The 15,160-nt window shown below is 37.3% G+C and overlaps 4 protein-coding genes and 1 pseudogene across 7 annotated transcripts; 4 read left to right on the top strand and 1 right to left on the bottom strand.

The window, feature by feature from the left end:
• Positions 1-1,033: 1,033 nt before the first annotated feature.
• LOC133031182 (uncharacterized) lies at positions 1,034-3,203 on the top strand. The gene is made up of 3 exons (XM_061104622.1): positions 1,034-1,531; positions 2,058-2,922; positions 3,166-3,203. Exons 2-3 carry the CDS (start codon positions 2,058-2,060, stop codon positions 3,201-3,203), a joined length of 903 nt encoding a protein of 300 aa, XP_060960605.1. The 5' UTR covers positions 1,034-1,531.
• LOC133030917 (uncharacterized) lies at positions 2,939-5,264 on the top strand. The gene is made up of 3 exons (XM_061103966.1): positions 2,939-4,080; positions 4,410-4,927; positions 5,019-5,264. Exons 1-3 carry the CDS (start codon positions 3,256-3,258, stop codon positions 5,158-5,160), a joined length of 1,485 nt encoding a protein of 494 aa, XP_060959949.1. The 5' UTR covers positions 2,939-3,255; the 3' UTR covers positions 5,161-5,264.
• Positions 5,265-6,810: 1,546 nt separating this feature from the next.
• LOC115710825 (uncharacterized) lies at positions 6,811-8,815 on the bottom strand. The gene is made up of 5 exons (XM_061104621.1): positions 8,740-8,815; positions 8,178-8,446; positions 7,396-7,967; positions 7,107-7,302; positions 6,811-7,032 (listed from the first exon to the last, which is right to left on the bottom strand). The coding sequence occupies exons 1-5, from the start codon at positions 8,813-8,815 to the stop codon at positions 6,811-6,813; spliced, it is 1,335 nt and encodes a 444-aa protein (XP_060960604.1).
• Positions 8,816-10,063: 1,248 nt separating this feature from the next.
• On the top strand, positions 10,064-15,108 carry LOC115723101 (pentatricopeptide repeat-containing protein At3g61360). Of its 4 annotated transcripts, none has more exons than XR_009684329.1 (5): positions 10,064-10,280; positions 10,882-12,433; positions 13,319-13,360; positions 13,446-13,554; positions 14,623-15,108. XR_009684329.1 is itself a non-coding variant. In XM_030652522.2 (2 exons), the coding sequence occupies exon 2, from the start codon at positions 10,889-10,891 to the stop codon at positions 12,425-12,427; it is 1,539 nt and encodes a 512-aa protein (XP_030508382.2). In that variant the 5' UTR covers positions 10,064-10,280; positions 10,882-10,888; the 3' UTR covers positions 12,428-12,634. The 4 variants fall into 4 exon arrangements, 1 of the variants encoding a protein (XP_030508382.2); XR_009684328.1 differs by having other exon boundaries at positions 10,065-10,280; positions 13,214-13,360; XR_009684330.1 differs by lacking the exon at positions 13,319-13,360.
• LOC115723502 (probable 3-beta-hydroxysteroid-Delta(8),Delta(7)-isomerase) lies at positions 12,444-15,060 on the top strand (annotated as a pseudogene).
• Positions 15,109-15,160: the final 52 nt, after the last annotated feature.

Raw genomic sequence — 15,160 nt, 5'->3', positions numbered from 1 at the left:
TTTACATAAATTTTTACTTTTACTTATAATTAAGTTATTTAAAAAAAAATTATAAGATAAGTTTAAGTTTTGATTTGTTTTTATTATTTGAATGACTATTATATAAATATTTTTATTAATAAAAAAATATTTTTTAAAGTATTTCAATATTATTAGAAAAAAAAATTGTAAGTAAATTAAGAATTATCCAAATTATTTTAACTTTAAAAATAACTTTTCAAAAGTCTCTTTAAAAAAAAATTATAAATCTTAGCTTCTTCCAAAATGATATTTTATTTTTTTATCCACACGCTTAGAAGGATTTTTTTTAATTCTAACAGCTAAAAAAGAATCAAACGGGGTCATTATCTCTTAAGATATAACTTTTAAAATAACATAATCATTCCATCACATTTTATTCAATTTTATCGTAAATTAAGTAAAGTGTTAGATAGTAATTGATAAATTAAAGTAAATGAAATACTCTTAACCATTTTTACGTTAATGAATAATATAATAAAAGATATTTTTAATAATAATTTATCTTTTTTAATTTTTTAATCATTAAAGTAAAAAATTTGATAAATATTTAATTTATATATATTTATTAACTCCTACTTACTGCGTCACTCATTTTACAATAAAATTAAATAGAATATAATGAAATGATATAATTTTTTTTTTCAAATAACATATTAGCAACCTAAGAAAAAAATTATAATTATTATACACTTTAAGCAAATTAGTTCGCTAACATGTGTTTGGAAGTTACTACATAAATTACTAGGTAGTGTAACTATCAAGTGTTATTTATAAGTTTAGCAATTACATTATATTTTAAAATATAAAATGGATTTAAATATGAAATAATAATTACAATATGAATTTCTAATATCAAACACATAGTAAATACAAGAAAATAATATTTTTTTAATAATTAATAATTGAAATCAAATTTTTTTAATAATTACAAATAATTCTAGAGAGTGTAATTATATGGTTGTTTTTCAAACACAAAAACAATCTTAAAAAGTGCAGAACCCAAATTAAAAAGGGAAATTTGACAATATATGCTTAAATATAGCATATATTGTTTTAATATACTATGTTAAAAAAAATTAAAAAAATACTCTCCAATTAATTATAATCCCAACTTTACCCTCCCCATTTCAAACTTTCACTCTCCCTCTAACTCTCAGTTTTCTCTCTCTCTCTCTCTCTCTCTCTCTCTCTCTCTCTCTCTCTCTCTCTCTCTCTCTCTCTCTCTCTCGTTCTCACGCAAACCAGACAACACATACCCCAGTCACCGGACCACCCCTCACTCACCGGACCACCCACGACACCCACCCCTCACGCAAACCAGACAGCCCTCACCCCACTCACGGACCACCCCCTCACCACCCGACCCCAGCATCCAGAGGAAATCGCGAAACCCATCTCAGACGACATCGCGAACTCTTCGAAGAAGAAATCGTGAAACCCCAGACGAGATCGAGAAACCCCCATTCGCGACACCCCCAAACGAAACCCAGATCCAAAACCTTAAAAAAAGGTATTTTTCTAAACTTTTTTGTTGTTTCATTACTTTTTCTTCTGTTTGTGCTTCATTTTAAAGTAATGTAGTTAGTTTAGGTTCAATTTGTTTGATTTCGTTTGAATTTCATTGTTTTGGTATATTTTCTGGTTTTTGTGCAAAATTTGCGACGTAGGGCGACTATGTTCACGACATAACGCGACATCGTCTAGAAAAAGTTAGGGATTTTCTGTTAAACGTCTTTTCACGACGTGTTGTCGACATACTAGCGACATAATTAGCGATATTGAATTTAGTACTTAGGTTTCATGATTTTTATCGACTTGTATGTGTGTTTGGCGACATGTTTTGCGATATATTAGCGATATATAACAGTTATACATAGGACTAGTTTTGCAGCCTCTTTTTTGTGTTTAGCGATTCATTAGCGATATATTGGCGACGTATTTGGCGATTTGATCAGGATTATATTTAGCGATGTATAGCGACATACAGCGACATGTTTCGCGACATACTTCTAACAAATTTTTTGACAATTTTGCAGATGGCTCCTGAACTTAAACTTCCAATTACCTCTCATTTCACGGGACGTCTTACCTATCGGGGTACAGATAGGTTCAGATATATCAAGGCCAAGTTTACTGAGATGGATTTGGTTGAGACAGTGAAGGCTAGTCCTTTCGGACACTTTTGGGAAGCTGGAGAGTTAACTTTCTCTGGCGCGTTGGTCCACAGCCTCCTCTTACGAAAAATGAAAGTGGACACAGAAAAGGAGGATGAGGTTTGGTTTCATGTAGGGAGAAATGACATGAGATTCGGACGGATAGAGTTTGGACTCATTACTGGCTTACCTATGGGTAGTGCCCCTACGGAGGAGGAAATACACGCCAAGTCCAACGACCATCTAGTTCGGACTTATTTTGAAGGGAAGAGTTCTGTTCAGTTGGACTCCCTTATGATCCAACTTGAGAGGTGCGAAGATAAAGATGATGCCTACAAGCTTGGACTGATCGCTTTCATTGAAGGTGTATTAGTATCAAAGGAGGGCAATGTCCAAGTTTGGCCTGAGATGTTGAAGTTTGTTAACGATCTCGACTTCTTCTTTAAGTATCCGTGGGGCGAGCGCGCTTTTCGTAAGCTGATGGAGACATTAGGAAAGAATATGCAACATTACAAGGATAATGTTGACAAGAAGAAGGGGAAGAAGATTGCTCAGGAGGCAAAGTACACAGTTAGTGGCTATGTACCTGCCTTTCAGTACTGGGCATACGAAGCAATTGAGAAGTTGGGGAAGAAGTATGCCCACTGCAACGGGACCAAGTTCCCCGTAATGTTGGTGGAAAACACGGAGGGCCGGCGGAAACAAGATGTCAAGGCAACCGAGCATTGCACTGTTATTCAACAGTCGGGTATGTTTCTTTACTGTTCTGTATTTTATTTAAATTTATTGAAAATGAACATTCGCGACATTGTTAGCGATATGTTAGCGACATTATGCGATGTCGCAAAAGAAGTGGCTGTATCGCTTATCGCGACATATGTCGCGACGTGTTATCGACATGTAGCGACATTGTGCTTCTTTTTTCAATTATCATAATTTTTGACTTCTTTTAACAGTTTTTAATTATTCTGTGTTTTCTTTTTTGTTTCAGTTGGTGGTGAAGAAGTGCTTGTTTCCCCGGCCCAGTGAAGAGGCATACTTCAAGAGTATTAATGAGGGTAGAGCCCCTCTTTGCTTTGAGATGGACGTAGAACAGACGGTGGACGTTGATGGTACACAAGAGTCTGTGTTTGAAACTCAAGCGAAGACCATCAACGAGGCCGTGACAAAGGCAAATTTAGTTCCACCACCACCGGCACCTGAAGTACACGAGCCATCTACTTCAGCAGGTCCTTCTGCTCCAACCAGTACAACTGTGGATACTGACCTTGTAAAGAGGTTGGATAGCATTGAGGCCCGGCTAGAGAAGCTTGAGTCCCAGCAAGAAGCCGTCATGTTGGCACAGACGGGGTTAGTAAATAGCCATCTCAGTATGAGGCGGTCCTTCACAGAGAGTCAGAAAGATCTGAAGGAGACTCTACTGGCTAAGATGGACGAGTTGATGGCTATGGTAAAAGGAGCGCCCACACCTGCAGAGCCCACACCTGCACCGCAAAATGAGGAACAACAGGCGAGTGATAACGAAGATGTCTTCCCAGAAGATTGGGAAGCAGATGATAACGAGGCACCGTCAACTCCATTGGACGCAATCATCACGGCCATTGGGGATACACAATCACAGGACGAAGTCCTACTTCTACCTGCACCCCCAGAAAATGTGCCATTTGTGAGGAAGAGGAAGCCGCCAACGTACTTGAACGACTACACTGCGGAAAAGAAAAAGAGGCGAGTTCTTCCAGAGAACGTAGACCCGGAGAGACCAGCAGACCGTAGATTGCTTCGTACGTTCAAGAGGTGGTTGATTGGAGACATTCCCAATGCTCGACCTAGGAATGTGCACACCGGTGTTGGCGATGTGAAGTTCTTCACAGTTCTGTTTCTTAGGTCAGAGTGGCTTCACGATGGGGTAAGTATTTAATCATTAATTAGTATTTTTCATTTTTTTTGCAACATTTTATTGTATTGTCGATGTGTTAGCGACAATGTAGCGACATTTTCGCGACATTGTTGCTGACACAGAAGTGTTTTTCTTTCTGTTGAATTTGTCGACATTTCGCGACATTGTCACGACATTCTCGCGACATGGTCGCGTTTTTTCCACGTTCTGTTTAACGACATGTCGCGACATTGTCACGACATTGTCGCGACATAAGGCAAATTTATTTAACGACAATCTTCGCGACATTTCGCGACTTTATTTACGACATTACTTAATCTTCTCTTTTTTTTATGCAGCACATAGATGCCATATCACACTTGATGAGGAGGAGACGCCATCATTTTCCAGAGTTGTACCCTCAGCCAGGTGTGATTCTGGACACAACACTTCCACAATTCCTCATAGGCATTTGGAGCTGCCATGCTGGTGACAGAAGTACGTTCGAATGGCCAGATGCGGTGAACCAGTACTATCTGGGTATGGAGAGCCGTTACATGCCATGTTGGAAGGATTTGAACTTCATATACTTCGTCCTGTACTTCGATCATCAACAACATTGGGTTGCTGTTGAGGTAGATATTGATATGTGGCAGATTCGGGTGTACGATAATGATTTATCATGCACCACCGAAGCACAGTTTGATGCCATCATGCTACCTTGGACTGAGTTGTTTCCACATCTGCTGAGGTCTACTGGCTATTATGATCAGGTCAACAACAACATTCTGAATGTGGACTTAGGGGACAGTAGCCAACTGAAAGCAATGCATGCTAGACGCATGCCAAGTGAGGTGGTTCCCCAAAGTAAAACAAGGTATTTGTTAATATAGTATATTATTATTTCATTTGCCATTACTCTTTATATGCAGTTCAGTCTCTAAATGTGTTTGTTGTTAATTTTTCAGTGGTGATTGCGGGGTGTATGCACTTGAGTACATCGAACACCTCATGCTGAATCGGTCCTTGGACAACATTACAGACGATAGCATGAGAATGTTCAGAGATCGGTGGTGTGTAGACTTGTTTTATCAGAACTTAACTTGGTAAAATATAATTTAAAAGGGTTGTAAATTTTTTGTATTATAGACGATAGTTGTTTTTAGTACTGTACAGTTTTTATATATGGAAAAGTGTTCAATTTAAAAACTTTACTTACATGTCGCTACATAATCGTTAACATGTCGTTAAATGTCGAAATTTTTAAGTTTCAGAGTGTTTGGTTTCATATCGCTAAAGCACGCGAACTTTGTCGTTAAAATGTCGATAGTACAATCATGTTTTGACTCTTCAGTTGATGTCGTTAACATGTCGCAAGAATGTCGCGAAACGTCGTTACAAAAGACGTTTCCACATTAAATGGTAATTAATGTGACATTTATTATCCCGCCTAACCAACTACTTGATTATGTCGCTAACATGTCGCTATGTGTCGCGACATGTCGCGAAAATTTCCCAGATTGCTTTTTGCATGACAAACATGTGTACAATTGTGTAATTCAATTTTTACATTTATTATCCCACCTTCCCAACTACTAGTTTTCTCTATAAAAGGCAATTGTCTATCTCATAAGTTACACATATTTTCTTAATTTTTTTCCTCTTAAGATAATTCTCTTAGCGATGTCTCTTTTAGAAGGAACAAGGGCAAATATCCGATTCTTACTCCCGAAGAGATCAAGCGGGAGCACGATTGTGGGGAAATTACGCCTCAAATGCAAAAAGTGCTTGACGACATGAAACGTTTTGAACATGAACGGCTTATGAACGAGTGGAGGTTTCTAAAACTTGAAAAAAAATTTAACAAAACGGGTGTATGGCGGCTCCACCACCGAGGCTTCCCCGAAGGCTGCCGTCGCCGCAAGTTAGGTTATTTAAATGGTAAACGGTGAAGCCTGGATCTCTATGCAAATATTGCAAGTCTACACTTCGCTTTGAGTCGCAAATGTAATCGTTAAACGTCGCTAAATATCGACTTTTCACTGAATAAATAAAAGTTACATTAATGTCGCTATATGTCGCTAACTTAATCGTGAAACGTCGCTATTTTTTAATTTTTTCCAGAAATTGATAAAAGTTCTTCCTACATGTCGCTTTTGAGTCGCAAATGTAATCGTTAAACGTCGCTAAATATCGACTTTTCACTGAATAAATAAAAGTTGCATTAATGTCGCTATATGTCGCTAACTTAATCGTGAAACGTCGCTATTTTTAATTTTTTCCAATTGATAAAAGTTCTTCCTCCATCGCACCCTGTCGCTAGTGTAATCGTGGAAAGTCGCAGTTTTTAAATTTTTCCATAATTGAAAAAAGTTCTTCCTATATCGCGACATGTCGCTAGTGTAGTCGTGGAAAGTCGCATTTTCAGGACCTTGTCCAAAATAAAATAAATTTCCAAACATGTCGTCAAAGTGTCGCTACATATCGCAAAATGTCGTGAAATGCACAATTATAATCAAAAATGCGAGATAGTGCGAGTAAACGACCACGTACACGTAAAATAATATCCATAAAACATAGTCATACATAAAAAAATACAAGTAACATGTCATAAACCATAATAATAATAATGCATGCAATTTAAAAACGAAAATCTTTGCTCGAGCCACGGCCTTGCAAGTAGCTTTGTTGTGTCCCAATGCGCCACGGTTTGAACATTTGCGTGGTTCCTTGACTTTGGTACCGTTCGATGGAAATCGGTTAGTCCGTAGTCTTCGCATTGCTCTTTCTTGGACGACCTACGGGTTTCTTCTCCACCTTTGGTACACCGATTCTCATGTTCTGCATGTGTTCTGGAAGCACCCATTCATCCTCCTCGCCCACAACATTAATTGTTGCATCGTAAGTATTCTTCCACGTCTCCTTTGTGTAATAGGGAGATGACAGAGCGTACACACTGACATTCTGAGTAAGCGGCTGCGGCTTTGTGCATGGGGACAAGGAATTTTCAACAATTGGAACATGCCGCAAGTGCATGTTCTCTCAACTAAGTTCACATCTCCGCCTTTTTCAAAGTCAGAACCGTCAACACCTCTTCCAACATTAAACAATTGTGCACCGTTACGTAGGACACTTCTACGTCTACCATCCTCGTGTTGCTTTATCAAATCTTCCTCAAAATGAGTTGCCAAAGGGGTAACACACTTACTTGCCTTCTCGAGACGGTTAGCAAACCAATTTTGTAGTGTGAACCTTATGAACTCAACTAGAGTAGTTATTGGATATGCCGAATTCTTCGGATCACGTTGTTAAGGCTTTACGGCGTTATTTGTCATGATGTTGTACCTGTCTCCTAGACAATAAGGACGAGCCCATTTTTCTAATCCTATATTGTCAACATAAGCGGCGATGGGAGGATCCATCCGTCGGAGCACTCGCAAATGTCTATCACATTCCCTCTTCGACCATGCGTAAGCGGCCAACCATATTTGCGTGTTACATACATCAGTCTTGAACTTGTGGGTGACATTCATAGAAATATGTTTGTAGCATGCACAGTGGCATGCTTCGGGGAAAATAACCTCGACAGCATGTTCAATGCTTTGATGCCTATCCGATACAAACACTAAGTTTTCAACCTCCCCAATCGCTTCCTTTAACTTTTGCAAGAAATACTTCCAAGAGTCATGATTCTCGCTGTCAACAATTGCAAAGGCAATCAGAAACAATTGATTATTTGCATCGTATGCTACAGCAACTAGCATTGTGCCCCCAAACCTTGTCTTCAAGAACGTGCCGTCGATACTAATCACAGGACGACAAAACTTAAATCCCCTCCTACAAGCAGCCAGTGACCAGAAACAGTACTTGAACCTGTTATCCTCTGTGATAATGTCTGTAATAGTACCTGGATTCTTCTGTTCCAGCACGTAAAAGTAACCGAGTAAGCGACTATAATTTCTTCTGTGGCGTACCCACTAGAATACAAAGTCCCTTCTCTCGGCACCTCCAAGCCTTCTCATAGCTCATCTTGATCCCATACTCCCGAAACATATCCCTTTGTATGTCTTTAGCTTTGTACTTAGTTCCATCGATTTGAACTTGTTCTTAATGAGGTGGCCAACAACCCACGGTCTTTCTTGACGGTTATCAGCATGTCTAGAATCCAGGCTACATGTGTGTTCATTGTGGAATACAGTAACTTCAAACATGTCACAACATGCCCTCTTCCTCCCCCTCACTCTCCATTTCCAATCTGAACCCCTGCAAGTTGCATAAAAAACATCGGTCCCAGACTTCTTCACCATGAACTCAAAATTCATTTTCAATGCAAACCTTCCAACCACATTTTTCAATTCAGTCTTATTTGTATACAGCTTGCCAACATATATTTCCCCTGAATGTGTACCAGTAAAAGAAGTTGTATAAACATTATTTTCCTCTATGTCTTCCCTTGTCCACACAATAGGTTTGAATTTTGTACAAACTTCAAAATCAGATGGTACGGTACTACGAGGAGGACACAGGCGAGTGCCTCTTGGTGCACAGTGTTTCGTGATTTTCACTCCGAGGGGTTCTTCTTTCTTGGTCTTTCCTTTGCTCCACTTGGACGTGGTGGAGATGGTGGAGGTAGTTCTAACCTTAAAGAAGGTACTTCTATAGGTTAATGAACTTCCAACTCCGCATCACCATCCTCGTTCAAATCTACTATAGGATCATTGTTGTAAAATGCACCATCAAACTCATTGAAGCGGGTCAAATCCATAGTCAACCCTATTATCCTCCTCTATATTAGTAGGGGCACGCTCATTCATCCCTACTACCGGATACGTTTCTGGGACAAAACTCCCAACAACACTTCTTGGGAGGACGAGTTGGCGGAGTAGGCCCCAAAAGCGCATGCCTTTTAACCTTAGTCACAAACGGTGGCGGCAAGTTCTCCACACTCATTTTTGCCTTCATTCTTAAGAACAATCTTACTTGACTATCTTTCACTAAAACTTCTGGCGGTATCATATTGCCTTTCATGTACATATAACACACCTCTATTTTCAGTTCATACACAATAGGGTCTATATCCAATTCTTCATACAAAATATCATTCATCTTTTCTAAAGTAGTGTCAACCTCAAACATTAACATCTTACTTTTGGGATTATTGAAAATCCGGTTGAAACCTTCAACTGCGCCCAAGCCCCATCATATAGTACAACTACAAACACATTCGAATCGCAAACCAAAATGACCACAAATTATAACAAACCAATATGTCGCAAGATATCGCTAACCTATCGCTACTTATCGCGAACCAATCACAAACAAAGTATGTCGATAAACGTCGCGAACTTGTCGAGAAAACTAAATATATCCACAATATAACACAATAATTCTATGTGTCGCGACGTGTGTCGCGACATGTCGACATATGTCGCTAAAAGTCATCCCTAACCTCTAGCCAGCCAGTGATCGCTAAATGTCGCTAACATGTCGAAACATATCGCTAAAATTGCAAAAAAAACCAGTAAAGTCGCAGACTTGCTGCATTTCGTGTTTCATTGACAAAGGGTGTCAAAAGGGTGCATAAAAACCACGGATATGTGTAGATCTATTACTTTCAACATAAATACATCTAAATCAAACAATAATTACTAAAGAAATTACATACCCATTATTGTTTAAAGGAATGACTTTCTTAGAGCTTTGGTTGGGTTTCAAGTTCCCTTTGAGTAAGTCGGCCGAACACTAGCTCCGGTGGTGGCAATGTGTGTATTGTAGAGAGAGAGAGAGAGAGAGAGAGAGAGAGAGAGAGAGAGAGAGAGAGAGAGAGAGAGAGAGAGAGAGAGAGAGAGAGAGAGATGGAGAGAGAGAAAGTGTTATGATTTTATTTGTTTTAGGGGTAAAATTGTAAGGTATAAATGTTTTAAGTATAGTTTTCATAATATAAAGAATGCTAGCACAGTTTTAGTGTACTCTTTATTTTTAAGCATATATTGTCAAATTTCCCATTAAAAATGTGATATTTATGAAAGTTTTAATTTTGCAGACCTAAAAATCAATAGAACCTACCTCAACTCTTTCTTTCTCGTACCATAACCATAACCATAACCATAACCTCTCCTACCTCAGTCTCAGTTACTCAACTTTACTTCGGGAGGAGACGACTCGGGGTTGGTATGCTCATTACCATATGCGCTTCAATCAATCGTTACTTCACTACTAGCTACTCACAGGTATGACTATGAATTTCAGATGAGGATTCTAAGTAGTGGATACGAAACGAGGGCTGATTTCTTTTTCCCTCTTCATAATCTTGTGATTTCTCTCCTTGGGTTTCTGTTTACTCTTAATTATTTGTTGAATAGTAATGGTTTCTCAATCCAGTGTTCTATTGCTAGGGACTTTTTTTTCCCACCCATTTAGTTACTCTTATTTTGTTTTGGTTGTATACTATAATGTTGTTATATTCTCTAATTACTGTATAAGTAATTAAACTATTCTTTTTTTGGCTTATCAAACTCTTCACAATGCTTGAAACTTCATAAAACTCAAGCTAAAATTCTTTACAAGAAGAAGAATAATTATTGGTTTTGAAATATGCTTGTACTGTTTTTTTTTTTTATCTCCTATATGTTGTAATCATATTTTTGTACTTGCAAAATGTTATTCATATATTATTCTGTTTTAATTTTAATTGGTTGTTGTATTCCATTGTTTTGAACATAACTTAGCATGAGAACTTGCAATCTTTACAGTGGTTTTGGGATCAAATGATGCATTGTTTTGAGCAGTAGTTTTGTTGTTTGTATTAATTCTTGAACTTCTTTCTTTCAGTGAGACAATGCTTCTTATGTCAAGACTAGTCAGATATCGTCAAGTTGTTCAGATCCCACAAAAGAGTAACTTTATCATACTTAATGTTGTTAGATCGTTTACTCATAGTGAAGGTCCACAGTCTCAAACTAAAATCAAAATAAACAAAATTGCTGCACTTATTAATGAGCATCCCTTTCCTGATCAGCCACTTCAACCTACCCTTCTGCAAGTTATCCCTCCACCTTTAATTTCCAACATTTTAGTAGAGAATGTTCTTGGTCGTCTTTTCGCTGCCCATTCCAATGGTCTTAAAGCCCTTGAGTTTTTTGATTATTCCCTTTGTCATTCACAGTTTAGTCCAAGTACTGATGCTTTTGAGAAGACACTACACATCCTTGTTCGGATGCGGTATTTCGATAGAGCTTGGGAATTGATGAAAAGAATCAAAAAAGAATACCCTTCCTTGCTTACTCTAAAGTCAATGAGCATCATGATCTCAAAGATTGCCAAGTTCCAATCCTATGAAGATACGCTTGCAGCATTTGAAAAGATGGAGAATGAAATTTTCGTTGGGAGGAAATTTGGTACAGAGGAGTTCAATGTACTTCTTCGAGCGTTTTGCACACAGAGGCAGATGAAGGAGGCACGATCAGTGTTCCTAAAGATGCATTCCAGGTTTGCCCCAGACAAAAAGAGTATGAATATATTGTTGTTGGGTTTTAAAGAATCAGGAGATACTACTGCTGTTGAATTGTTCTATCACGAGATGATTGCAAGAGGTTTTAAGCCAAATGTTGTCACCTATAATATTAGAATTGATGTTTACTGTAAAACAGGCTGCTTTGGTGATGGTTTGAGACTTCTCGAAGAGATGCAGAGGTCAAATTTGTCTCCTACGTTAGGAACAATAACTACTCTTATTCACGGAGCAGGAATTGCTCGAAATCCAATAATGGCACGTAAATTGTTTGATGAACTTCCAGCGAGAAACTTATTTCCTGATTCTGGGGCTTATAATGCTTTAATGAGTTCGCTTATTAGGTGTAAAAATGTACAGGCTGCAGCCACCTTAATGGATGAGATGAAAGAGAAACATATCATTCTTGATTATATGACCTATCACACCATGTTCTTTGGCTTGATTAAAAAAAAGGACTTCGAAGGTGTATTTCAGCTATATGAAAAAATGACTGAAAGAAAATTTGTCCCAAAAACGCGTACTGTGGTTATGTTAATGAAGGTTTACTGTGAAAATTGTCGAATTGATCTAGGCTTGCATTTATGGGGTTATTTAGTGGAGAATGGATATTGTCCTCATGGCCATGCACTGGAGCTTCTGCTGACAGGATTATGCTCCAGAGGGTTTGTCAACGACGCGTTTGAGTGCTCCATACAAGTCCTAGAGAGAGGGAGGCACTTAAGTGATGCAGCATTTCAGATGATAGAGCGACTTCTTACGCAAAAGGGTGAGATGGATAAAATCAGGAGGCTCACTGAGATGATGAAGAAATTGCATACTCATTTGCCTCCATTACAAGATAAGACCATAATTGTTCCTGCCTAATTACAGGTACAAAGTAATGGCTATATTTATTATCCAAGCATGTACGTTGTAATTTTATTTTATTTGAATTTATAACTTACCTTGTCATCTGAGAAAGTTAGATGGATCACCCAACTATGTTCATATTTTGTTTTTCATAGTTTGGGAGATCAAATGCATCTGCCATTTTTTCAGCTCCAACACGCATTCACAGCTTTATTGTCTGAATTTTCTTCTCTTCTCCACTAGACCTGCCCATTTGTCACTCATTTATACTAGCTGAATTACTGGAATCAGTATTTGTCTCATCCACACTATCAAGTTCTTAGTGTGATCAACTCAACCAAACTAAACACGGGCTTTTAACAAAACTTTATCCTTGGTTTTTTAAGCAATTAAATTTTAAAACTTGAGAAGTAGATTAGTCCTTTTGTGGAGTGAATAACTGGATCAGATTTGTGGGATAAAGAGATCTATGTTTTGAGATGATTGAGCAATATTCTCATTGCTGATACCACTTTATGTATGAAGGACATTTTCTTGGTCATTATCATGTGGTTGACTTCTAGGTAATTTGTTACTTTTACTGAAGGGAAAGTTATTAATTTGAGACGGTCTTTGAGTGTTGTTTTTTAAACCGAGTAAGGTAAAGGGCTCCAAATGATTGAATAAGTATTGTTTTTCTACCAATGTGTCAAATTTTCTAGGAAAGGAAATAAATATCATCTAAAAGACTAAAACCATGTGACCACGTCAAAAATCTATATTTGTTGCAAAATTTGTATAAATATCCATATGTATGAACAGGTAAAACAGAAAAGATAACAACTTTAGAAAGATGATTAATGTGCTGGTGGGCATTCACTGGACTTACCCACATGATACTTGAGGGATATTTTGTCTTTTCTCCAGAACTTTACAAGGATAAGACTGCTTGTCACTTAGCTGAAGTTTGTAAGTGACCAACTTTTTTGAAGGTGATTTTAAGGTGTTTGGTAATAGTTTTATTCATACATATAAGTCACTTTTTGATTTGTAGGGAAAGAATATAGCAAAGGGGATTCAAGATATGTAGCAAGAGCTTCTGATATAGTTGCTGTTGAAGGACTAACTGCAGTGCTTGAAGGTCCAGCTTGTCTTCTAGCTATGTAAGATTTTTAGCTTTGTTCTATGCTTTCCATATTGTCTAATTTTGATTTGAAACTATCCAAGAAGAGTAGCTTAAGTGATTAGGCATGTGTATTGCTTTCTACCATGCGTATTTGCTCTTACTCTAAGTCTCAAGTTCGAGTCTCCACTTACATATTTGCATAGCATAAGAATCCTATTTCAAAAAATGAAACAAATCTGAATATAACTCATTTCACTTCCATTAATGTGTATTTCTACTACTACTATCCTTCAAGACCCCGAAAAATGAACAAAACACTTGAATACCTTCATAGCATAAAAATCTTATTTCCACTAATGAAACAATTCCAAATGTAACTCGTTTTACTTCTATTAAAGAGTTCTTATATGTTTCTACACCCTTTCAAGACCCTGAAAAATGAACAAATCCCTATTTTATTCTTAAGAAAGCATAGAGAGATTTGTCATTACAAAAGGGGGTGATTCATTAGCCATGTGATAAACTAATGTTCTAGTATAGTTCTTGAAAGAATTAGAACATAGACATTGTATCAAAGAGAAAATTATAAAGTTTCAAGTTCAAAACAATTGGGATTTTTTAGAGATTGGATGCAGTTACAAATTCATGATTTGGCATACACAAAATGAAAGCTTCATTCTCGATTCTATGAGAAATTTTTTGAAAGCCTTTCATTTGTTTATCTTCGAGTATTTTACAAGAACTTTTTCGAGACAGTTCGGCATCTCCTCCAGTAATCTTTTACTCACTTTGTTACAACTGATCAACCCTTTATTTATACCAAGTCTCCCTCAAACTATTTAATCACCTTAAGACTATAGAATAGCTCACCTAAAGTCCCTAAGATCTTGACAACTCGGCTTCTAAATATTAATTAATTATACTAATGAGACTAATATTAAGGTGTAACACCATGTAGGTTGCTCTAAAATTACATGGGATTCCAATTTTTTTTCTGTAATATAAGAAACTTACTCAAGACTCTCATTTAAAGCAGTATATGTATGCATTCAGATTCATGTGTCTCTTGCCCTGAAACTGGTTTTGGTGATTTTGCATTGTGCAGATATGCAATAGCTACAAGAAAGCCATAAATTTACATTCTTCAATTTGCCATTTCATTTGGTCAACTCTATGGAACATTTGTATACTTTATAACTGCATTTTTGGATGGTGCCAACTTTGCCACAAGTCCATTTTACTACTATGCATACTATGTTGGTGTCAACTTCTCATACCAACTCTCATTTCCGTCCAATGTTGGAAGAAGATCTGTTCAGCTGTGGAGGTGGCTAGGCTCAACCTCAATTATCCCAAAAAAGGACCAAGACTCGTTGAAGATGGTAACTTTAGTCATTTTCACAACTTTTTTTGTAATGATAACTTATGATTTATTTTGTGAGACTTTCTTTCTTGGGATGATTTAGTCACAAACACAAGGTGATTACTTCATTCTTATGCCTTTCTTCGTGTAATAAATTTTGATACGGGAATTGGAGCCTCAGGGATCTGGCTTCTTAGAATTCGAGAAATGGAATCTTTTTAAGAAAAACAGACAATTGAAATTCAATTGGTTCGGGCCTTTGGAACTGGAATTTTAGGGA

Source organism: Cannabis sativa, chromosome 9 (genome assembly GCF_029168945.1).
Source record: "Cannabis sativa cultivar Pink pepper isolate KNU-18-1 chromosome 9, ASM2916894v1, whole genome shotgun sequence".
Lineage (NCBI taxonomy): Eukaryota > Viridiplantae > Streptophyta > Magnoliopsida > Rosales > Cannabaceae > Cannabis > Cannabis sativa.
The sequence above is the reverse complement of the archived record's forward strand: the minus strand, read 5'-3'. Positions and strand labels throughout refer to the sequence as shown.